The sequence below is a fragment of the Nomascus leucogenys genome, chromosome 15 (assembly GCF_006542625.1).
Source record: "Nomascus leucogenys isolate Asia chromosome 15, Asia_NLE_v1, whole genome shotgun sequence".
NCBI lineage: Eukaryota > Metazoa > Chordata > Mammalia > Primates > Hylobatidae > Nomascus > Nomascus leucogenys.
This window is the reverse complement of record NC_044395.1, coordinates 103229833-103254092: the sequence shown is the minus strand read 5'-3', so window position 1 is coordinate 103254092 and position 24260 is coordinate 103229833. Positions and strand designations below refer to the sequence as shown.

Genomic DNA, 24260 nt, shown 5'->3' with positions numbered 1-24260 from the left:
CAATTATAGGAACACCTAAACATTAAAGTCTGAGTTCTTCTGCATAATATTTATTCATACTTTTAAGGATCTGGGCCAATTTTAAGTAGGCATGTCCCTCAATTAATTAAGAAATGACCAGAGCTCAGAAATGTTGGGTTTAATGCTTAATTATATGCAGTAAACAGCAATGTTGCTGTTTGTGGCATAAAAGTCTAATAAATAGAACCTATTGGTTTTATGCTAATATAAGAAAAATAATAAATACAGACCATTAAAAATAAAATAAAATGTATCAAAGATATAAGATAGTCTAGATTAGTAGTAGAAAATATCTTTGCTAGATGTAATTTTTAATTTGCAGATTAGTATTTCAAAAATATTTTACGGTAATAAATGCTTGGAAAATCCACTATCGTGTTGTAATGCCACATCAATGTATTTCTGGACTTTTCTACAGATCCAATATTTAATCATTTTGCTCATAGTTATTAAAAGTTATTTTCCATTTTTTAGAGAAGATAACCTTTACTGTTCCATAAAGTTTCATTCTGTGACACTTTTATTTTTTCCAATAAAAAAAGGCTTTGTTTTTAAAGTGTTGAGCACTTCACAGACTTTGCTTATATTCAAAGGCATTATAAGTTTATTTAACAGATTCTATTTTAATTTTAAAAGAACGAAGCTGTTATGAAGAATGAGTTTGCTACAGTAACCAATTCAGTTCTGCTTAAGTTAAACAAAATTGTAAAATGACAAGCCTATAAATGTGGAAAACAGCAGGTATTTTAAAACTGCCCAAACAAGATATTTAATCGAAACTGAAAGCACTAACTTTTACAGTCAATTCAAGAGTGGGCAAGTAAAAAAAATCAATCTATTAAGTTCTCCTTCACAGCATCCTTGAAATGGTAGTGATATAAAACTACATATAAAAGAACAGGATTTATGAAATTTTATTCAAAAGAGGGAGAGATGATGATGATAAACAGCTGCTATAAGAACACATGCATCTAACAAATGGCAGCCAATACACTGATTTCTAGGTTAATAAAAGTTTGAAAACATTGTCAGATAAATAATACTTCATTAATCAATAGTTTTAGCTATAAAGTCTTTATAAGTACAAAAAAATTTATTTAGCATAGTGATTGTATATTTTTAAGTTGAACAAAACAGTATTTAAAAGTAATAGAATACATTACCTGCATAGGCATTCCAAGAAACACAAACTAAAATTCTGCATTAAAAATTCCATGATTACATATGAAAAATAACAAAATACTTGCTAATGTTAAACTGCCCATCCTTTTACCACCAGGTCATACTATTTAAGACATTCTACTATATTATAGTTGCTGTAAAAATAATTATTTATTTTTCTTTTTTGAGACGGAGTCTCGCTCTGTCACTCAGGCTGGATCATGCAGTGGCACAATCTCAGCTCACTGCAACCTCCGCCTCCTGGGTTCAAGCCTGAACTTCAAGGCTGATTCTGCTGCCTCAGCCTCCCGAGTAGCTGGGATTACAGGCGCCTGCTATCACACCTGGCTAATTTTTGTATTTTTAGTAGAGACGGGGTTTTACCATGTTGGTCTTGAACTCCTGACCTCAGGTGATCCACTCACCTTGGCCTCCCAAAGTGCTGGGATTACAGGCATGAGCCACCATGCCTGGCCAACAATTATCACGAATCTTGTGACCCGGCCAACAATTTCATAAATTCCGTGACTATTACATGGAAAAAGAATCATAAGCCTTGTCACTCTCTTGAAACCTCTGTATTGTCATAATAAATACTTAAAACAGATGTCAGACAAGATAACTTATAAAACTTACTTCAATATTGCAAACATGAAAAAGGAAACAGCAAACAGAATCATGATTTCACTAAAGGTAAAGAAATCCTTAACATCCTTCAGAGGTTTTTTTCTTTTTTTTTTAATCAATTATTTAGCAAAGCTCAGAGATAACTGGAATAGATGCAACTGTTTAGATTTCAAACATAAGTTCCTGGTTTCTATAAAGGTGTTTGGCTTCTTTCAAGTTTTAGCTTCTCAAAGCTACAACTCAGCAAAGTAACTACGAATGAATGGGATTACTCTGAAAATAAGTAACTCAAAATCATTGTCAAAGAAAAACACAATATTGAAATTGTTTCACTACTACTAATGAACTTTTAAACCTAGAAAATGCTATAGCATACACATCCATTAGGAAGTAACAGTATTTATTTAGGTGTTAGCAAATGTTGGATTCTTTTCTAATTCATATCAGAATGATTTTAAGTCTACCAGCAGTAATAGACTATCAGCTGTTCTTAGGTAAACTATGACATTTGAAAGATCACAGCATTCTGAGAAGATGCAGTAGAATTTTTAAAACAAGAAGACCACAGGATATATTCCAGGATTAAGTAACTTCTTCTGGTGGCCTTAGTGAGTTTGAGCAGACATTCTAACTAAATTTAGTAAATTCATTAATTACAATGTAAAAGGCGCTAAATATTTTTTATTGATGAGCTCCCTCTGAAAGAACTATTATTAAAAAAAATTGTTTTTCCATGTCAAATTATTTTCTTTTATTGTTATTATATTGGACACAATAATATTCTTTGAATTCTCTGGACTATCAGATACCACAACTCTGAGAAAGATCTGTTCCAAGTTACTAGTTTCCTGGACCAGTTGAGGTTACATTCTGGGGAAAAAATTCAAGACAACTGTATTCCCTCTTTTGACATGAGTGACATGAACTAAGAATACATTTCAAGAAACTGAAATACTAAATAAAAACATGTGAAATTAATGCTAAGGAGAAGACTTTTTAGAAAAGGGTCACTACATGTATACAGTGACAAAATGCTTCTCAAAAACAGAAATAAATTTCAATAGAGTTGAGGGAGATGATAGTAAATCAAGAAAAGAGATTCTATTAATATAAAAAGCTCATTGAAAAAGTAAAATCCTTTTTATAAGGCTGTTCTTAGGTAACCCACAACATTTAAAAGACCACAGTGTTGCAAGAAGATGCAGTAGAATGAAAAACAAACAAAAAAAGACCACAGCATATCTTCCAGGATTAAGAAGATAAAAATTCACAATTTGCACCTTTAAAGTTCTGAGCACCTTGTATTCACTATGAATTTCTAATGGCTTACTTTTAGCCAGTATCTACTATATGGTAAGAACAATGCAACTATTATGTATCCATAAATATAAAAAATTTAAAAATAAAAAAGAAAGTAATGGTAGAACTGTAGCTCAAACATGAATCTGTAAGATTCTAGTGCTAGCCACTCCACTCTATTGCCTTGCTATACTGTTTTGGGCCTTTGGCATTCATAAAAGAACTTTAATTCAGATTGTGCTCAACACTGATCCACAACTGAGCTACGGAGGTATATTGCTGGGAGATTCTTGGTTTCTTCAGTAAATAATTGTGCTATGATATTTAAAAGGCAAGCACTACTTACTGTCTGTCATTCTATTAAAATTGTAAGGCAGTCTGGTATAGTGAATCAACAAAACCACTTTCTGGTCCCAAATCTACCAATAATTATTGATGTCTTTTAGACAAGTCACATAAATAGGTGGACGTCAGGATTTTCTTTGTTTTTAAATATCAAAAGTGAAGGAGCTGAACTAATACCCATCTGATTAAATACAATCTAATTTGAATATTAACAAAGCACCCACTGTGCACTCTACAATGGCTAGATACTGAGGATCCATACATATGTAAACTGTACCCATCCCAATTCAAGGCAGAGAGTTAAAATTCATGATTTTATTTTTTCTTATAGTGAAGGTTAAACAGAGAACCAAATACCATGTGATTCTTAGAAAGAAGGTTCTACTAATGAAAGTGCAACAGCTTTAGACGTTAGCTTTACCCAGGTGGACACACCTATACACAGGCATATATGCCCATATATATGCTGTGGGACAGAGTGGAAGAAGGGAAAAATATGCCACTTAATGTCGGGTCACTATTTTAAAGGTAGAGTAAAGGTCTGAATCACCTTCAGTGAAAGACAGGGAGCTGTATTTCAGTGACTGAGTATATAGAAGAACTGCTTCAATTCAAACTGTATACTTTGACTTCATGGACAGGAAAAACGTACTTTACTAGGAATGTCAGTTATTATAAAACACCGGAGATTTTGGAGGGAGGAAAAAAATCTCAAAGCCTATCCATCCCAGTTGAATATACCACGTATTTTAGTCAGCCTTTCTTAACCAGAGTTCTAAGAAAGAATTAAGCCTTAATACCCTAAGACATCTATAGTAAGTAAGGAATTAACATCTTTCCCTATGCATCTGGAATTATACTGGTTATCTAAAATCCCTGGGTAAAATAGAGAAAATCATTTTCTGTGTTCTTTCAATCAGAAGAGGAACTGTGGCTGAGCTCATTAGTTTGTCAGCATTTAAAAGCTGCTTACCACTGCAGACAGAAGAAGTGATGTTGTACAGAAAAGGATAAAACTGCATACAGCGGATCAACTTCAGGCTGTTTTCACACTCTGGGCATTTGGTGGTTAATTTCAAGGCCTGTCTAAAGGCCTCAAGTGCCCCACTGATATTCTTCAGAGCAAGGTAAGCATTTCCCAGGCTCAAAAAGGTCAGAGGCTGAAAAGAAAAAAAAATCGGCAAAATGTTAAGGAACTAATATTTTCTGGGAGTTACAAAACGTTTACAGTATATAGCTTTTGGCTCTTTTTAGGTTACCCCATAGACGTTATTGCTAACTGTCCATTTTATTCATACCAGCCAATTCTAAACTGTATAATACATGTAAACGTGTTTACTTTTTTTGCTAAGATAAAAAATATATAAAGTATGTAATATAAACTATATATGTGTATATCCCTGTAACCACCACACTGCTCAAGATACTAAAATGTTTTCAGTACTCCAGGAGGTTCCCTTGGGCAATCCAACCCCAGAAGTAACCATTGTTGTGATGTTGTGACTTCTGTCATCATAGTTCTTGAACTTCAGGTGAATGAAATCCAACTGCATGTTCTCCTATGAGTGCATGTAATATGTGTCCTTTTGCAGCTTCCTTCACTCAATCTAAAATTCATTCATGCTTCTGTGTACATCAGTAGCTCATTGTTTTTTAAGTTGATGTGTAATGTTCCAACATAAGAATATACCACAGCTTGTTCATCCGATTGGCAGTTGGGCTATTTCTACTTTCTGTCTATTATGAATAAAGTTACTATGAATATTCTTGTAAATGTCTTGATAGGCATATTGTCCTCATTTTCTTTGAGTACATACTTAGTACAGGTTGTAAGGTAGATGTATATTTAGTTTTAGCAGATACAACCAAATAGTTTTCCAAATGGATGCACAAATTTACACTCCTACCAGCAAGTGTGAGAATTCAGAGACTCTGTATTGTCAGTCTTTTGAATTTTAGCTATTTTAGTGAGCTGCAGTGGTGTCTAACTGTGGTTTTCATTTGCATTTCCATGATGAGTAATAATGTTGAGGGTTTTTTTTTTTTTCAGGTGCCTATTGGCCATTTGGATATCCTCATTTCTGAAGTGCCTGTTCTTTACTCTATCTAAAAGAATTAGATTGCCCTTAATGCCTTGAAGGAGCTCTCTGTCTATATTATATATTAGTCTTATGTTGAAAATATTTGTTGCAAAAATCTTCTCTATGGTTTTTTACTCTCTGAATAGTATCTTTTGATAAACAGAATTTCTTAATTTCAATGAAGTTCAGCTTATCATTTTTTTCCTTTATAGTTAGTGCTTTTTGACATCTTTGCCTACTGCAAGGTCATAAAGACTTTCTCCTCTGTCTTCATGAAGAAGCTTTATTGTTTTATCTTTCCTATTTCGGTACATGATCCACTTCAAATTAATCCTGTGTATGGTGTGAGGCAGAAGTCAAAGTTCTTATCTTTCTCCATAAGGATATCATCCAATTACTCTAGCACTAACTTACTGAAAAACCAAAATGTTTTTTCCTCACTGAACTACAGGTATACCTTTGTCATACATCAGTGGCCATATTCATGGTGGTCTACTTCTAAATTCCCTATTATGTTCCATTGATATGTTTGAGTATCTTTGTACCAATACCATACTCATTTAATTATAGTAAATCTCAAAATCTGGTAATAAAAGCCTTCCAACCCTGTTCCTCCCCATCACCCTGCCCCCATTTGTGTGTGTGTGTGTGGGGGTGTGTCTGTCTGTCTGTCTATTCTAGGTCCAGTTCTATGTAGATTTTAGAATCAACTTATCAAAACACAAACACATATATGCAATTACTAGGTATTTGAGATTGAATTGAATCTATAAATTGATTTGCAGAGATCTTACATCTGAACAATATTGACTCTCTCAATGTGTGAACATGATGTATATCTCCCTTTACAAGTTGAGTATCCCTTATCCAAAATGCCTGGAACCAGAAATGTTTTGGATTTCAGATTTTTCAACATCTTTGAATATTGTATTATATTTACTGGCTGTACATCCCACATCTGAAAATCCAAAATCCAAAATGCTCCAATGAGCATTTCCCTTGAGTGTCAGGTTGGTGCTCAAAAAGTTTTGGATTTTGGAATGTTTGGGATTTCAGATTTTTGAATTTAGGATGCTCAACCTGTATTTATGTCTTCTTTCTCTTAGTGATATCTTGTAAGCAGTATATAAATATTGTATATCTTCCTTTAGGTTTATTCTTAGAAATCTGATGTTTTATTTATTTCCTTTTTTAGAGACAAGGTCTCATTCTGTTGCCCAGGCTGGTCTGGAACTCCTGAGCTCAAGAGATCCTCCCACCTCAGCCTCCCAAGTAGCTAGGAGTACAGGTGCATACCACCACACACGGCTAATTTTTCCGACTTTTTTTGTAGAGAGTGGATCTCATTGTGTTGCCCAGGCTGGTACTGAGCTCCTAGGCTCAAGCGATCCTCCCCCCGAAGCCTCTCAAAGTGCTGAGATCACAGGTGTGAGCCACCACACCAGATCGGATGTTTTCTTGATGCTACTGTAAACAGTGTACTTTGTATGCTATTTTCCAATTGTTTGCTGAGACTTTGTTTTCATAAGCAGCCCAAAGTATTCAGTTAAGGTCATTTTAACTGAAATACATCTATAATGTTTTTATATTTGCTTGTGTGCAAACCATATGTTTTATTTTATTAAAAATAGTTAAAAAGATCTAAGAGTGTTTTATTTTCAAACTGTACAATATATCCCTATGTAAAACAATGCTTATGATTTATCCAATTACCTGCTTTTGACTGGGGCTGTTAGATCATCAGAAATGTCTCACTGTAACCAAGCCAGAGGATAAAAAATATTCTAGATTAAGGAAGTCTAACCTAAGCAGCTCAGATTACATTCAAACTATTACTTAGTAGTTCACACCCAGATACAAAATTAAATCCCATACTTAGACTTCAAATGCATCTTTATATTTTGCATAAGGAAACAAAGTGTTATAATTATCCCTATGACAAAATGATAGCTGTAAAAATATCCTGCATTGAGATAAACTGGTTGGCATTTTGGAAAAAAAGTTGAACTTTCTTTCATCCCTTGAACCAAAAAATAAGTACTGAGTGTTTACGATGTTGCAGGCATAGTTTTGAACATTGAGGATATAGTAGAAAAGAAGAAAGATAACTGCTGCCTTCATAGACCTTACAGTCTAGTGTGGGGATGCCAGTGAGTAAAATGGGATGGAGAAAAATATAGAAGGAAGAAATAGAGGTAGCACTAGATTGTGGGGGCGGGGGAGTGCACCATTTAAAATAGAGTAGTATGAGAGGGACTTACTGAGAAGTTAGTATTCATAAGACTTCAAGGAGGTGGAGCAAGCAATGAAGAATATTGGTGGGATGAAGGACTCCAACCAGAGAGGATAGAAAATGCAAAAGACCTGAGGTAGGGGCATGCTTAGTATGTTCAAGGAACTACAAGGAGGCAAGTGAAGCTAGAATAGAATGTGCTAAGGAATGACTTGACAGAGATAAGGTCAGAAAAGTAACAAGGTCATGTAGGACCTTCTACATCATTACTAACTTGTATTTTCCTGTGAGTTCTATGGAAAGCCACTGCAGGGATTTTGAGCCAACAAATAACAACATTTGACTTTTTATAAGGATTTCACTTTTGCTGTATGAGAACAGACTGGGGGACAATGGCAGAAGCAGAGAAACCGGTTTAGAGGCTATTAAAATAATCCAGACAAAAATGATTATGGTTTGGATGGGAAAGTAGTAGAAGCAATGATAAGTAGTAAAATCTGAGGTGTATTTTGAAAACAGAATTAACAAGGTTAGCTAGTGGACTGAATTTTCCCTGAGAATAGGAGAAAGGTATGAAGGAAGCCCCTAAGTTTTTGGTCTGAGCTACTGGAAAGATAGCTTTATTATTTCCTGAAATGAGGAAGACTGGGAAGAATAAATTTGGAACGGTGTTAAGGAGTTTGGTTTTGGCCTTTAGTTCTGGAGTGCCCTTTAGACATTTAAGTGGAAATGTCGAGTAAGCTGTTGAATAAAGGAGTCTGGAGTTCAGGGCAAAGGTGACAGGTAATTCAACAGGAAAAGGGCAGTCTTCTCAAGATATGAAGCTGAACAACTGGATATCCGTGTAAATATGAACTTTGATCCCTACCTCGCACTACAAAGAAAATTTAACTTGAAATGAATCATAGACCTAACTGTAAAGCCTAAAACTATAAAATATCCAGGAGACATCACAGGAAAAGATCTTTATATATTTGAGAATCAACTATTCAAAGATTAAGCCATAGAAAACAAAAACAGTTTCGTGAGAACACTTGAATCTAACAATAGAAATCAACATTGAAAATACTGGCAAACTTAAGGGCAATTTTTAAATGCTAAGATAAAAAGGCAAAGAGGGAAAATATTTTTAACACATGAGAGATGGAGTTAAAGAGTTTATCATACAAAGGGTTTGCACAAAATTTAAAAAACAAAATTCTAAAATGAACAAAATGTATATACAAACTTTTACTTTAAAAATACAATTACAAGGTTGGGCTTAAGGGCTCACACCTGTAATCCCAGCACTTTGAGAGGTCAAGGTGGGCAGATCACTTGAGGTCAGGAGTTTGAGACCAGCCTGGCCAACATGTTTCTACTAAAATACAACCCTGTTTCTACTAAAAGTACAAAAATTAGCCGGGCATGGTGGTATGCTCCTGAAATCCCAACTACTCCTGAGTCTGAGGCACGAGAAGAGCTTGAACCTGGGTGGCGAAGGTTGCAGTGAGCTAAGATCGTGTCACTGCACTCCCGCCTGGGTGACAGAGCAAGATTTTGTTTCAAAAAAAAAAAAAAGGAAAGAAAAAAGAAAAAAAAAGAAAAACAACCACAAGATAAAACTTTACGTTACAACACAGAAGTGGTATTTTTAAGCAAGCAAACTTGTTTTATAAATGTTAATTTGGAGGTAGTATAACACGACTACAGTATTTGCTCTGTGGCCAATCTCCCTGAGTTCAAAACCAAGCTCTGTGACTTCCCATAAATCCCTTATTCTGTACACTTAACTCTTAAGAGTTTCCTCATCTATTAAAGGGGAAATTCCATCTCACAGGGTTGTTGTGAGGATTAAATTAGTTATTACATGTAAGATGCTTAGGATCGTGCCTGGCTCTAGTAAACAATCAAAAAATTGGCAGTTATTTCAGTTGTTCAATTCTAACAAAGACACAGGTGGAATTAATATTTTTAGACCTTGTTCATGGCAATATATACTGGCCCAAACATTTTAGTGGGTTGTTTGGTATTTTTGTGCCAGAGCCATCAAAATATTCATTCTCTTATTGACTTAGTAATTCCACTGCTAACAATCTTTAAGGCCTTTGCAGAAAACCATCATTGATAATAGCTAAGTACTGTTAGCAACCTAAATATGCAACAACAGAAAAATAGATTGTGGCATATCAATTCATTGGTCCTTTATACAACCATTTAAATTGATGGCTTTAAAATTAGGTAGGAATAAAGTTTTTAGATATCACCTGTACAGTAGAGTTGAAACATTATGAAATATTTGTATAGAAGACATGCTTATAAAGAAGAATTTCCAAAAGTTGGGAAGAGGGTGCTGATTAAGGAACATTTTTGGGGCCGGGTGTGGTGGCACATGCCTGTAATCCCATCATTTTTGGAGGCTGAGATGGGAGGATTGCTTGAGCTCGGGTGTTCAAGACCAGCCTTGGCAACATGGTGAAACCCCATCTCTACAAAAAAATACAAAATTCAGCCATACGTGGTGGTGCAAGCCTGTAGTCCCAGCTACTAGGAAGGCTGAGGTGGGTGCACTACTTGAGCCTAGGAGGTGGAGGCCGCAGTGAGCCATGACCATGCCACTGCACTCCAGCCTGGGCAACAGAGCAAGACCCTATCTCGAAAAAAAAAAAAAAGGTATATTTTTGGGGTACCCACCCTGATCCATTAATTTATCTTTTTATTCTTCTTGTAGCACCATGGTATTTAACAACTAAAATTTTAGTATGATTTTAAAATATCAAAAGACCACTAAAGGAGGTCTTTTTTCTTCAGAAGAATACTACTTAAGTCCCTTGGCTGAAAACAGTAAAAAGGGAATCATGAAAAGTTTCAAGGGAATACGGCTGCATTGCGCTTTCCATTGCCCACTTTATCCCATCTGTTCCCACTGTACCAGCACCTGGTACACAGTAAGCACTAGATAAATATTTGATGTACTTCTCTGGCAATGTGACCTGTTACATAATATTGAGATTGTAAACTTCTGCTTAAAATCCAGTTGTGAATTTGTTTATTTCAAAAGAAAACAGGCAATACTTTCTTCTCATCCTTAAAAAATCAGTTTTCAGATACCATAAATAAACCTCAACCATTCATGCACATCCCTTCTGAAGGTTTATTTGGATATAAAACCTATAAACATTTAGACATTAGGTATAAAATCAATGTAATTGTATATTTATTATAACTGAATTTCATGAAACCTAAAATGACAGCAATTATAACATACATCCTGATATCAGAGACATTAAAATATGAAAAACAAAAGTTGTATCTTCAAAACCATGAACTACAAAGCACCGATGTAACTCCATAAGCTGCATGTGAGAGGTTTGGGGCATGAAAATCAATGTATCTATTTATTCTTATCAAAAACCACCTTTGAACTGTCTTCTGGCTTGAATGGTATAAATATTTCTATAAATTAAAGTTGCGAAACAGTGTAATATTAAGCAGTGTGCATGCTGTGATGAGTAGGATAAAATACAAACCAGATGTTTCAGACTGACATAAAAAAGCGGCAGTATATTTTTACAGCTATGTTATTCTTATTTAAATGTAAGTTTCCAACGAAAACTTAACTGTGTAATTATAAATTTCACTCAAAATTTAAAGAAGAACACATCAAAATAAAACAAAAGCTTTTTCACTCTCTTGAAATAATGCAAATGCTGCTGTAAAAGACAAAACATGACACTTTTTATGCTTTCCCTAGAAAAATACAAATTGTAATCTAAATTTGAGTTACCCTACATAGTATACGGAACTATGAAAACCCCTAAAACCTCACCTCAGAGCTATTGATGGCCAAAGCTTGAAGTAGCAGCTTAGTGGCATCAAGATGAAGGCCGTAATGAATCAAAAGGTTGGCCAAGTTGACAAGAGGAACATCTTGGTATTGAAGTGGAGCTAAATTCAAAGCCCTCTGAAGACAGGCAATAGCAAAAGTGCTATTTCCTACTGCTCTCCAGTATAGTCCAGCTTCATTGAGTATGAGCCAGACAGGAGCATTTGGCTGAAAAATCCAAAAATACTTCAGTTAGTACAAGAATACAGTACTTGTTCTAAATAAGATTTTTAATATGTGCATTTTAACTTTTAGTTATAATTAAGAAGCATTTAAGTTTTAGATGTCTAAAGTAAATGACTCACCTTATTAATAGCATGAAATAAGAAAGACCCAATTTCTTCTTCTGGGATAGTATAGTTATTAATACGGGAAAGCAAAATCTGAAACATCAAAAGGAAGACTGACTCAATTGAAAATAACAGGGAAGACATTTGAAAAGAATTTCTATAGATGGCAGTCTTTTCTTGAGCTCCTCACGAACAGCTAATTTGAACAAATATTTATAATCATATATATGACATAAATTCATTCACATACCAACAGGTGTTGACCTGCACACATGTATGTAATAGTTTAACTAAAAAGTTAAAAAGACATATATACCCCTACACATTAAAGTAACCTACCATACCCCATTAAAGTCAGCCTAAGTGTTCAGAACCCAAGAAGAAATTATTCAAAAGACAACAGCATGCAATATCTGATATAATAAAAATCTACTGTCTTTCCTTGCTGGAAAATACCAGATCCTCAATTATTCTACTTCATGTTTCTGTAGCATTTATATAACTGTAAACAACTCTAAGGCACAGATCATGGTCTGTTTATCTTTGTATTCCTAGCATCCAAAACAATGTCTGGCACATAATGTTTTTTGCCTAAGGAAATGTCTGTTGAATATAAGTAGTAGTAAGTGCCTATAGTTTTGAAATTAACTTAAAAAAAAAAAAAGGTGGTTGTGATGGTCTGTGATTGCTAAAAAGGTAATTTTTTTTCATTTTTATCTATGGAATGATATCTAATATGGTAATCTATAGTAATAAAACACTCGTAGTTATATATTAATAGGAATTTAGGAAAAGAGCATAATTGAACTTCTAATGTTTGCAGAGTTGTTATCAAACTAATATAAATTCCTAGGGATCTCATATAAGGTCACAGCAGGGTTGATAAGGCCAGAGAAAGAGATTCTTCAAGCTTTCAATTTATATAAACTTCTGGAGGCCTGGAGGATGCAAAGCTAACTTTCAGTGGTTGCAATGGCCTGCAATACACCAACTCCATTAGATAACAGAGTTCTGTGCTACTCATCTTTGAAGTGCTCTGAGTTAGAGGAATAGTGTTTAGGTGATCTGTGTATAGCAGCCCCGAGGAACTCTCTGGCACTCCTTTAATAGCATGACGGACTTTGCCATCATTTCACCAATTCTTTAACTCTATCCTTCCATTTTATACACTTAAAGCTCAACAGCTACCTTCTATCAATTTTTTTGTTCCATTTAAGAGGCTTCTGAAGTCACCCAGAATGGACGGCAACAAATACCAGCCTAAGTGAGCCTTACTTTTCGTGCATGGTCATCTGGCATTTTGGCTTTCAGATCCATGCGAACCTCTAATTCTTTGACTAAGTAGGACAGAGTGTGGCTTTTTCTGAAGTCAGTTATGGAACAGTCAGGGGTTTGGGCCTCTTCTTCTGTAGAATAATCATCACTGCTGAGTTCGTGGATCCTGGCACAAGAAAAAGGAACAAGATTCATATTTTCAAAGTTTGGGTGACTTCAAGATAAAGACTTAACCTTTCAAGTCCAAGGCTGGTGCTCTCAAAGAACTGCTAGATGACAATCATGCAGAATCAGGTGCTTTGCCAAATCCATCTGCACTTGCCTGAGTCCTTTGTTTTCCGGAGGCAGAAAATAAGTTGGCAATTCCCCACCAACAGGGACTCTAGGGTAGCTTTCTGTACAATCTGCTCTTTTAGGCCATAGAATATGCTGTTTGTCCTGATAAAGAAACAAAATTTCTCATAAATTTCTTTGGATTCAATATTTCAGTATGCTAAATAAACTTTTAAAATGATATAAATATACTACAATAATTGAACAAAACCATAATATCTTAAGATTATGGTAGACTCTATAATATTCCTGCTACTGCAGATTATTAATCTAAGTCAGTAATTCTACCTGCTTTACCACAGACTGGTTCAGGGTTGGGCGGGTATAAGCCAGTTGAGCCAGTGAGACACAAGAAGAGGCTTGCTTGGGGCTTTTCGGAAAGAGAAGCAAGTCTTAGGCTCTTATGTTACATATGAACAAAAAATCTTGTTGTTCCAGTTGCTGCTGGCTGTCATCTTATGACCATGAAAAAAACCAAGTTTTTGGATGAAACCAATACTGTGGATGGCAGAGTGAAGAAAAAAAAAAAAAGAAAGAAAAAGAAGAAATGGGTCACTGATGACATCACTGGGCCACTGAATCAACCAAACCTGAAGTTTATCCTATTTCTGGACTTCCTGTAGTAACAGGCACATTTTCTTTGTGTTTAAGTTAACTTGAGGTGGAGCTTATGACTTGTACCTGAAAGCATACATAAGCCTATAAAACCTGGCATTGAACACTATTTTTCCCTGAACTAAGGTCTTTTCTTTGCCAATGCCAAAGTTTAACAATTGTTTTATGATTTGTAAAACGTTAATTTTCTCTAAATATAAATAAGATGTACCAGAGGCTTACTAAACTTAAATCTTCAAGCTATCAAACTTTGAGGGATTTATATTAAATATAATTAAATCTAAGTGGCTGTTTAATTCTGTTAAACCCTTGATTAAATTCTGAAAATTTAACAGTGAATAAAAAGCACATAGTCTCTGTCCTCACACCTTGGTATCCGCCTCAGCTAACCTACAATTCTTTCTTAGCTAGTCTAGAAAGACACATGCACTAACTTGTTTATTGTCTGTATCATCTACCAGAATGTAGGCTCCAGAAGAGCAAGGGGGCTTATCTATTATACTGCTAGCATTAGCCTGGCACACAGGTGGGAGTTCAATAAAAGAATGCCAATTAAGCAAAGTATATAAAAACATACACTTGGGTCAAGTTTAGAAACCTGTTAAGGTTGGTAATAATACTCAGAGGATAAAGCTTTAAATTGAAATCAGGGTGTCTATCTGCTCTACTTGATTGGGAAAAACTCAAGGCAGAAATTGCATTTTACTCATTCACTACCTAGCAGAATGGCTTCCATTTAATAGAAATGTACTACACATTTGCTGAACTAATCTCAACAGTCATAGAGGCCATATTAATCAGTGAGGTTGAGGGCCACTGCTTTAATGGATCTTGCCAGTTTGAGAAACTGCTTCGTCATCCTCTATTAACTTACCCTATACGCATCAGAGTCCCTGCCCCAAATCCAGAGAATAGAATGGGCTACGGGAGAAGACTTGACCGAATCACTGATATCACTCTGATTTGATTGAACATCAAAGTTCACAGACATCATACTGGAGGTTGATGAATCCTCACCAAACTAGAAAATGAAACAAAAAGTTCAATCAAATTGAAAGTGGAAAAGGAGTTGTGACTATAATTTAACTCACACCAAAAAAGCGAGTGAATATTCAAAATTAGTAGAAAATCAGAAAGTAGCTCAGTAATAAAGCAATTGGATCTTTTAAGAGCTACGCCCCAATGATATTCTTTCATGGATAATACATGGTTAACAACTTACAATAACTTTGCCATTGGAGTATGAGAAAATCGGCATAGGTCGTTTTCCTGTCCCTTTGCTTCATTTTTATGATTTAGTATCTTTAGGTTAATAATTAGCTAATTGTAAAATCTGGTTCATTATTCCCCTTTTCTTCCTACACTAAAATGCTCACCACTCTAAAATCAGTGTGCCATGTGTGGGTAGAGGCGAGGGAACTTAAGAAAGTATTCTTAAGGGTTCTATAACTATCACTTAAGGATTACAGTCTGTTGTGCAATCAATTACAAAGAAAAGTTTTGGGGGTGAAAGGGTAACCTACAAGATGAGAGAACACAAACATATACAGCCTTCCTTCAAAGCAAGGTGGAACAATGTTGGATATACTTACAAAGATGCTTGTGTATTTCTGAAACCTTGCTAGATAATGAGAATGGGACTGGGGATGGGATGGGGTAGGAAAGACATAAGAAAAAGGAATGAATATGATGAATTTGTAGCTGTAGGTCTTTATGAATAGGAATGGATTCTTTCACTATATAGTGGTGATACAATTTTATGAATATAGACTATTGGAAGCTACACTCCTTCAAATGATCTGTCTTGAGACCATCAAAAAGTCCAAAAGGTACATTGGGTTTCAATCTATTTCATTTCTAAACATCCCCCTTCTTCCCTTTAAAATGCTTGGTTTTAAGATAAAGAGCTATAATCCCAGAGGGTATGAATCTGGTCTTCTTTATTTTTTCCCTTGGAAACCAAACGTGAGATATTGCTGGGAGCTGGTTTACAATACTCACAGGAAGCTTTTGGTCCCTATCACTATTTCCCCTTTTAAATGGCTTCTTAATTTTTGTCTCTTATTTTTTCCCAAGGCAGTCTGGATTTTTCCAGATTAAAGAGTTCTAAGTTTTTGTGGTTTGTCCTCCTATAGATGCTCTCCTAATCTCTTAGTTACCTTAATTAGTTATTGCTGGAAATTTCTATATCTACAATTAGACATGATGAGTTTTCTCTAAGATAGAATAAATGTTGTTTTATTTCTAATACAGGTTGAGTATCAGTTTTCTGAAATGCTTGATCAGGAGTATTTCAGATTTGAGATTTTTTTGGATTTTGGAATATTTTATTACACTTACCTGTTAAGCATCCCAATCAAAAAATGTGAAATACAAAATGCTCCAATGAACACTTCTTTTGAGCATGATGTCAGTGCTCAAAAAGTTTCAGTGTTTGAATCTTTTTTTTTTATGCTCAGAATTCTGGCTGTACTAGCTGTCTGTATCACTTATTCAACATCAATTATATACTATTTGGTATCATTATATGTGTTAGTTCCTCCCAACTAGATAGATTAGGATTGTATACATGTATGTGTGAGTGTACATATATGTGTATATGTGTCTCACAGAAAGTGAGAGAAAGTACACACCTAGCAGTGTGCTTAATAAAGATTTTCTGTTGATAATGAGCATTTTGTTGGTGGTATTGGTTGAGGCAATATAATTGGACTGATTACTTCAGGAAACAAATAGCATGGTTGCTCTCAAATTTTAAATAGGTCTTACTCTAATAGGGAAAGTGGGGAGATGAAAGCTTTGAGTTCAATAATAATAATAGCCCAATTCTAGCTCCCATGGTAAAGGAGAAAAGAATCAAATGCATGTGCATATAAATATTTAGATGGTACTTTGGGAAACAGAAAGCATCCACGGAGTTACTGAGTACTCCCTATAAAATCTGACTTCATGAACATAACAACATAACAGATAATCAAAATCTCTCTCTCGCTCTTTTTTTTTTTTTTTTGAGACACAGTCTTGCTCTGTTGCCCAGGCTGGAGTGCAATGGCATGATCTGGGTTCACTACAGCTTTGACCTCCAGAGCTCAGATGATTCTCTCCTGCCTCAGCCTCCCGAGTAGCTGGGACTACAGGTGCATGCCACCATGCCTGGCCAATTTATATATGTTTTTGTAGAGATGGGGTTTCACCATGTTACCCAGGCTGGTCTTCAACTCCTGGGCTCGTGATCCATCTGCCTCTGCCTCCCTAAGTGCTGAGATTACAGGCGTAAGCCACTGTGCCCAGCCTCAAAATCTTAAAGATCTAAATGATAATCACAAATTTTATAGATCAAATATACAAAGAATCAAGGGGAAAAACAAAAGTTTTAAAAAATATTTATAAAGCAAACGTTTATAAGAATTAGATTGGACCAAGAAAAAGACCTGAACATAGTCCACATTTTCAAAGATATCTCCACGATGATAGCGTACAGGCTGGTCCCACTGGCAATGTAAACTATGCTGCTGGTTGACCAGTCGGCATATCTGATGATTTCCTGGAATAAGAAAGGAAATTACACAAATGATGGGCAAGGTCAACAATGCCAATGTGATTTTCTTAGACTAGGTCATTTAGTATCAACCCTGTATCCCTCAGAGCCTAGCAGCCTACTTATATAGGACGTACTTATATCGAGAAATATTCATTAATGGTTAATCAAATTAAATCATTCTAAGAAGTCGCGGTTTTTCCGCCTATAAAAACAAAGGGACTCCACTAGATGATTACTGAGGTATCTTTCAGCAATTATAGTCTAGGATTGTAAAATCTATTGATCACATCGTTTTAAGAGACTTTGGCCATCTTTCTGGAGAGAATTTGCTTTACATACTTCATAATTTTGTTTCAAATGCATATATAAAAGCTCTGGTTGCATTTCAATATACTGGGCAGTAAGTAATTCCAAAGACTGGGCATACTCTTTACACTCATAATAGCAAAGAAAACTTGTTAAGGGAATTGTAAAATAAACTATAAATGGTCACAGCTAAGTGCCAAAGGTTAAGAGGCTTTCTTGACCAACATACTTATCAAGGGAGAAGGGTATAATTAAGAGATTCTATTAATTTATTCTCTGGTATTGAGTTGTCAGATCTGCTCCCTTGTCATTAGAAACAAAACATTCTAGATACAACCAAATCATTGTTCTCATGCCAACCCAAGTTCCTATAAACCAGTGGTTCTATTTTTATGGATCACAGATGCTTAAGAGATTTTAATAAAAGCTATATACCCTCTTCCCAGAAAAATAAAATTGGACACATACAGAATTCTACATATAATTTTGGAGAGGATTTCAGAACCCCCTGAAACTAATCCATCGACCCAGGTTAAGAATTCCAGTCTAAAATTTTACTTCTAAAATACCATTTTTAAGACAGCAAGAAAAAAAGGAGTATGGATGGGTTGTTTGTAGGGTGGGTCTGGCTTGTATTCACTTAGTGTAAGGCCTTATTACCCATAGTTCAGAGTTTTTAGACCCGTGGCAACAGGCATCACCTGGGAGCTTATTAGGACGGCAGACACTCAGGCCTCAATTCAGACCTACTGAATCATAATCTGCGTTTCAACAAGATCTCCAGGAGACTGATATGCATATTAAAGTAGGAAAAAAAACTGATGTTGAACACAGAAGGCAGATAACTGTTAAGACTTCTAGGATCTACAAGACTTGTTTTTTATTTCAAAATGTAAATTTGAAAAAAGCAAAGCAGACCAAACCAGCTCCCCAGGGCTCCTGGTATACCCACAGTGATGAATCATGCTTTCAAGATGTAGGGAAGTCATAAACACAACTTCACACTGCTTTAAGGCTACAAGAAAGTTATGATAGTAAAGCATGCTAGAAGTGAATTTCCTAACCTGTCTTCAATTACTTGGAGTCACTACTTACCTAATTGTGCCTCTTTTGCCATCTGAGTCTCATGAATGATATTTCTTAAGATTTGTTCCTCCTGAATCAGTTTATGTTTTTCTAGGATTTCCTGCTGTCTCAGGTAGTGGTCATGCTGCTTTTGATACTCTTTTAACTCATTCAGTGTTCGCTGGAGAGATCTTAACATTTTTTAATACCAGGAAAAAGTTAGAGCTATAAAATCATAAATTTTAAAACCACTTAAACGCATAGATTTTTCTGGTTCTCAGCAACAATTACTGTGTGTTTTCCTTTTATTTAACATACAACCCTGTACCACCAGTTCAAGAATAATAGGGCAAAAAGATAAACGTGAAATTCTTCCTTTAAATACAACTTTTTAAAAAAAGAAATGGGGTCTTGCTCTGTTGGCATGGCTGGATGGAGAGGCCTGATTGTAGCTCACTGCAGCCTTGTACTCTTGGGCTCAACTCCCGGGCTCAGGGGTCCTCTTGCCTCAGCCTCCTGAGGAGTAGCTGGGACTACAGGCACACGCCACCATGCCTGGCTAATTTAGTTTTAGAAACTGGGTCTTGCTATGTTGCCCAGGCTAGATTTGAACTCCTGGCATCAAGTGATTCCTCCCCTCCACCCTGCCTCAGTCTCCAGAATAACTGGGATTACAGGCATCAGCCATGACACCTGGCAATACAACTATCATGACATCAAATGGTATGCTGCATTTTTCAGGTGCCATAAAAAAAATACATGACAATATACAAGTTTACGTATTTAACAACTCTATTTCTCTCTAGAAAATTTGCATTAGTTCCATCAACATTCAAAGTCTTTCTAGAATCCTTTCCTGCTTTTCACTCTTTCCCTAGATTCTGCTTAAAGACAAAGAGTTAGGGGTCACAGTACTTTGCTTTCATACTCTAGTTTATTGGTTACAGGCCAGGAAAAACTACAGAAACTATGTTTCGAAAGGAATCTGCTTCATCACCTGATTTCAGTAAATCAACTGCCTGATTACATTTAATCAGAAAACCCATACTGCCTATTACACATTGTAACATATAGAGATTTTAGGAGCTATACAGATTGTGTAAAGATAAAGCCAGCTCAATTATTAAGAGCATGATACTGGAAAAAGCTCAGCCAGGTATAACAGAAACCAGTTATGAATAAGCAAGCTGTCATCCTTTCTACTTCCTACCACATTATGCCTTAAAAAGACTGGAAAATAAGTAAATACAAAAGTTTAATGAGTTCTAAATCTCTGTTTAATTCTCTACTAACCAAAGTAAACTCAAATATTACAGCTAATTCTGAGATATGAAAAATTCACTTCTGAGTTAACGTGAAGTTTCTTAAGTAGCCCTACTGATTGAAGGAAACGTTTTTTAACTTATTATACCTCAAGGATCAAATACAACAGAATTCCATTGCTGTACAACCTAACACACAATCATGATTAAAACGTGGGCCAAATAATGTCTCTCAATGCCACTTAACTACCTTAACAATAGCCCAACCCTAGGAGCCACACCTCTCTCCAAGAGAAGAAAGATCAACTATTGCACATGTAAGTGATTTTACTCAAACGCAGTATATTCTACGGAAATAAAAATGTAGTCAACAAAGTTACTAAGTATCCCAGTCTCCCCACCCCAACTGACTTCATAAAAGTAATCAATGGTCAAAATTATAAAGATTTAAATGACAGCTTTTACTACAAATATTCTCTAGTTGCAGGAATCCATACAATTAAAGATATTCCTCTACACAACCACTGAATTGTGCTATACCACCAGGACTTACAGAAAAAGGACAGGACTTGCAGTAGTGAAGAGGTTTCTTTCTTAATTCCAATTACCAAATTAACACTGATAGCCTCTACACAGATTTAACCTAAGGTTCGATAGTGCTAGTGCTTGAGTGAAATTCTTCCTCTCAATTACCTATGTTGAGCCTCCAATTTCTGCTCCAGTTTTTGCTGACATAGGACAGCATGCTTCCTCTTTATAGCTTGCTCAAACCCAGGTCTGGCCTGCAAAGCATGGTCATAACAGAGCACTGAGTGGTTATATTCCCCAAGCATCTGAAGAGACAAAAACAAACATACACATACACACACACACGGGAAAAAAAATGTTAGCCATGGCCTGGTTGCATCTGTCCAAATCCTCTAATGATTTGAATTCACACCTACATCTTACTCTACAGTGACCATTATTTTCATCAGTGACCAGATCCCTACAATATTAAGACATACTATAGGATGGTTTAGTTGGAAGGTATTGCTAACCTTAAAAGGTGTACCCTGTAGAAGTTTAAAATTCCAATTTAATTATTATTATTTTTTTTTGGCAAGAGGCTAGAATAATTACATTACTGTGTTGAGGATTTTTCTTCCTCCTAATTTCATTTCCATTGTTCAGACCAAAAAAGGAATGGAAAAAAGTAACGTTCTACTGAGGGGGGAGGAAAAAAAAAAAAAAAAGAAAGTGGCAACTAGCATGACTCATGAAACATGAAACAAAGAGTAGTACTTACTGCATATATATTCCCCAAAGTGTAATAGCTGGTGAAGAAGTCACTGTCATCCAGAGCTGCATGGACCACCACAGCAGCATCAGCAGAGAAGTGTGCTCTGTGTAGAACGTTTGCCAGGTTGACCAGGGCAATGTCTTTATTGTGCCTAAGGAAAGCAGCACATATTCCATGATTATGTAGAACCACTTGACAAGGAAAAATGACATTCAAAGTTACTTGTGCTTAGGAAACTAAGATATAGATGGAGAAAATAAGATAATCATAGTGTTTCATTTTTAAATTATTGATGGTTCTTAATCTGATAGCTACAAATTTTGTCACTAAAATAAGGTATTGCAGACACTGTATGATTTTACAATTTATTTAGGGCTTATATTTGCTTTAAGAAAAGTTAAACTTAGTTTATGATAATTCCATTCAAGTATCATGTGAATCACAGGGCATCTACATATTTTTTCCTTAATGGAAATGGAAAGTATATTACACAATTATCACTTTGAACTTTTTGACATCTGTGATTTTTTTTTTTTTTTTTTTTTTTGTGGTGGGACTTATTTCTTTGAACAGGGATGGAGAAAAGTATATAATGCAATGTTGCTTCTTAGTGCTTTCTTATGTATTGTTTCTTTAACAGTCCTGAGGATTGTAGAAAATCAGGTCCAGAAGAGGAGGAATCTTACCTGGAAGAGAAGTGAAGTGCTCGCATGGCACATTCTACTACCTGATATGGCTCATTCTTAATTCTCCAGTAAAATGAAGCCATGTTATACAGTACCCATGAGGAAGTGTTCTAGAGATTAAAAAAGTAAAATTACAAACACAACTCAAGACAGTTTAACTTAGAATACTCAAAAGGAGCACCTTTAATATTCTGGCTCTTCTGAAATCAAGATGAAGAAGAGCCAGACTGAATGATAAGCAATGATAAAGAACAGGACACAGTGCAAAGAAACTATACCTGTCGAAAGAGCACTCTCATCATCAGCTCAGCACGCGCACTAGGGTGTGATCTTCATACAGAGACCATCCAACTCCAGCTTATTCCAAGAGGGAAATAAGAAAAATCCCAGCAACTGACCACAACTTGTTGAGCTCTATTTCAGGACTTCCGAAGTTAAGTCAGAAGACCTCATCTACTTAGAAATAGCTCTAACATGAAATTCCTGAAATGAACATTTTAGAATTTTTTCTATTTATGTAATATCTGAGTGAAGGCACAAACAGGCTTACTCTAAACATAAAGACAAAAAAAAGAGGAAAAAGGGCCAAAAACATGAACAAACAGCTAAGAAGTATGTAAAATGTGTAACTTCACAAAGAAATAGAAATTTAAAAGATATAAGTTTTCCTTTTACAAAGTGGCAAAGACTAAAAAGAATGCCAATACTTACTGAATATTATTAACTTTAGATATTAAACTATAGAAATGCTAAGTTACTATAGCATTTCTGGGGGACAATTTGACATGTATGTAAAAAGCTTTAAAAATGTAATGTATATTACATTAACATAAATATTAATGTATATTACATTTACTCTTTGACTCCCACAATTCTACTATTAAAAACGTATACTATGGGGAATAATTAAGTTTTAACTATAAAGCTGTGTAAAAATCAAACTCCAAAGGAATATATTACAAACCAGTTTTGAAATTATTAATTTTACTTTCTTTTATAGATTTTCAGTCTGAATCTTTCACAAGGACCAATTATTTTTAAGTTATTTTAATGTAGTTAAAAATAGTTTAAATTTAGTTAAATGTAGTTTTTTAAGACTACAATAAGTACAATCCTGCATTATTCATCCTTAAGTATTCTATCTTCAAGGAAAGTATGTGATTTTTGAGTGATGCAATTACAGATTTTAGCACTATGAGCAGATCAACTATGAACTTCTACTTGAAGCTGGTTAAAGGACAGTACATTCTTCACAACTGACTTGTGGCCGAGGTTTCAGTTTTCTTTTTGATGGCCTTTTGAGAAAGTTGTTTTTCAAATCAACAAATGCTTTGATTTTGATTTTCATCTTTTATTTTCACATTATAGTGTAAACTGGGACAAAAAGTTCAATTAAAAGTTCTACATGAGGCCGGGCGCGGTGGCTCATGCCTGTAATCCCAGCACTTTGGGAGGCCTAGGGAGGCAGATCACGAGGTCAGGAGATCGAGACTATCCTGGCTAACATGGTGAAACCCCATCTCCACTAAAAATACAAAAAATTAGCCGGGCGTGGTGGCGGGTGCCTGTAGTCCCAGTTACTTTGGAGGCTGAGGCAGGAGAACAGTGTGAACTCAGGAGACGGAGCTTGCAGTGAGCTGAGATTGCGCCACTGCACTCCAGCCTGGGCGACAGAGTGAGACTCGATCTCAAAAAAAAAAAAAAAAAAAAAAGTTCTACATGAACTACTGAAAAGATCATGATAAGTTAAATATATATCATAGCATACTGGAGGTAAGATAAAAATATATATTTAAAGAAATATCTTTCTGTAGTTCTCATAAACTCTCCCCCAAATCTATAAATGTTCTAATGTTACTGTGAATTACTCCCTCCTTCCTTTGGCCACTTTCTGCCATTGACTCTTAGAGGACACCACATTTTGCAGGATACCCTTTCTGGTCTTTTTTGCTGGCTTTCCCCCTCTGCTTGAT

At 35.4% G+C, this 24260-nt stretch overlaps 1 protein-coding gene across 5 annotated transcripts in view; it reads right to left on the bottom strand.

Annotated features, from left to right (window-relative positions):
- The window catches only part of TTC17 (tetratricopeptide repeat domain 17), a 126094-nt gene that overhangs the window by 64165 nt on the left and 37669 nt on the right, over window positions 1-24260 (bottom strand). For 4 of the 5 annotated variants that reach the window (XM_004090705.3, XM_030829731.1, XM_003254450.3 and 1 more), the window contains exons 6-16: window positions 22288-22397; window positions 21608-21752; window positions 21013-21152; window positions 19088-19248; window positions 17577-17689; window positions 15020-15166; window positions 13520-13635; window positions 13198-13363; window positions 11938-12015; window positions 11576-11800; window positions 4427-4613 (exon numbers count right to left, since the gene is read on the bottom strand). In XM_004090705.3, the coding sequence (XP_004090753.1) occupies window positions 4427-4613; window positions 11576-11800; window positions 11938-12015; window positions 13198-13363; window positions 13520-13635; window positions 15020-15166; window positions 17577-17689; window positions 19088-19248; window positions 21013-21152; window positions 21608-21752; window positions 22288-22397 (1588 nt within the window). Of the gene's footprint in view, window positions 1-4426; window positions 4614-11575; window positions 11801-11937; window positions 12016-13197; window positions 13364-13519; window positions 13636-15019; window positions 15167-17576; window positions 17690-19087; window positions 19249-21012; window positions 21153-21607; window positions 21753-22287; window positions 22783-24260 lie in introns of those variants that run through there. The other variant, XM_030829733.1, reaches the window with a different exon arrangement.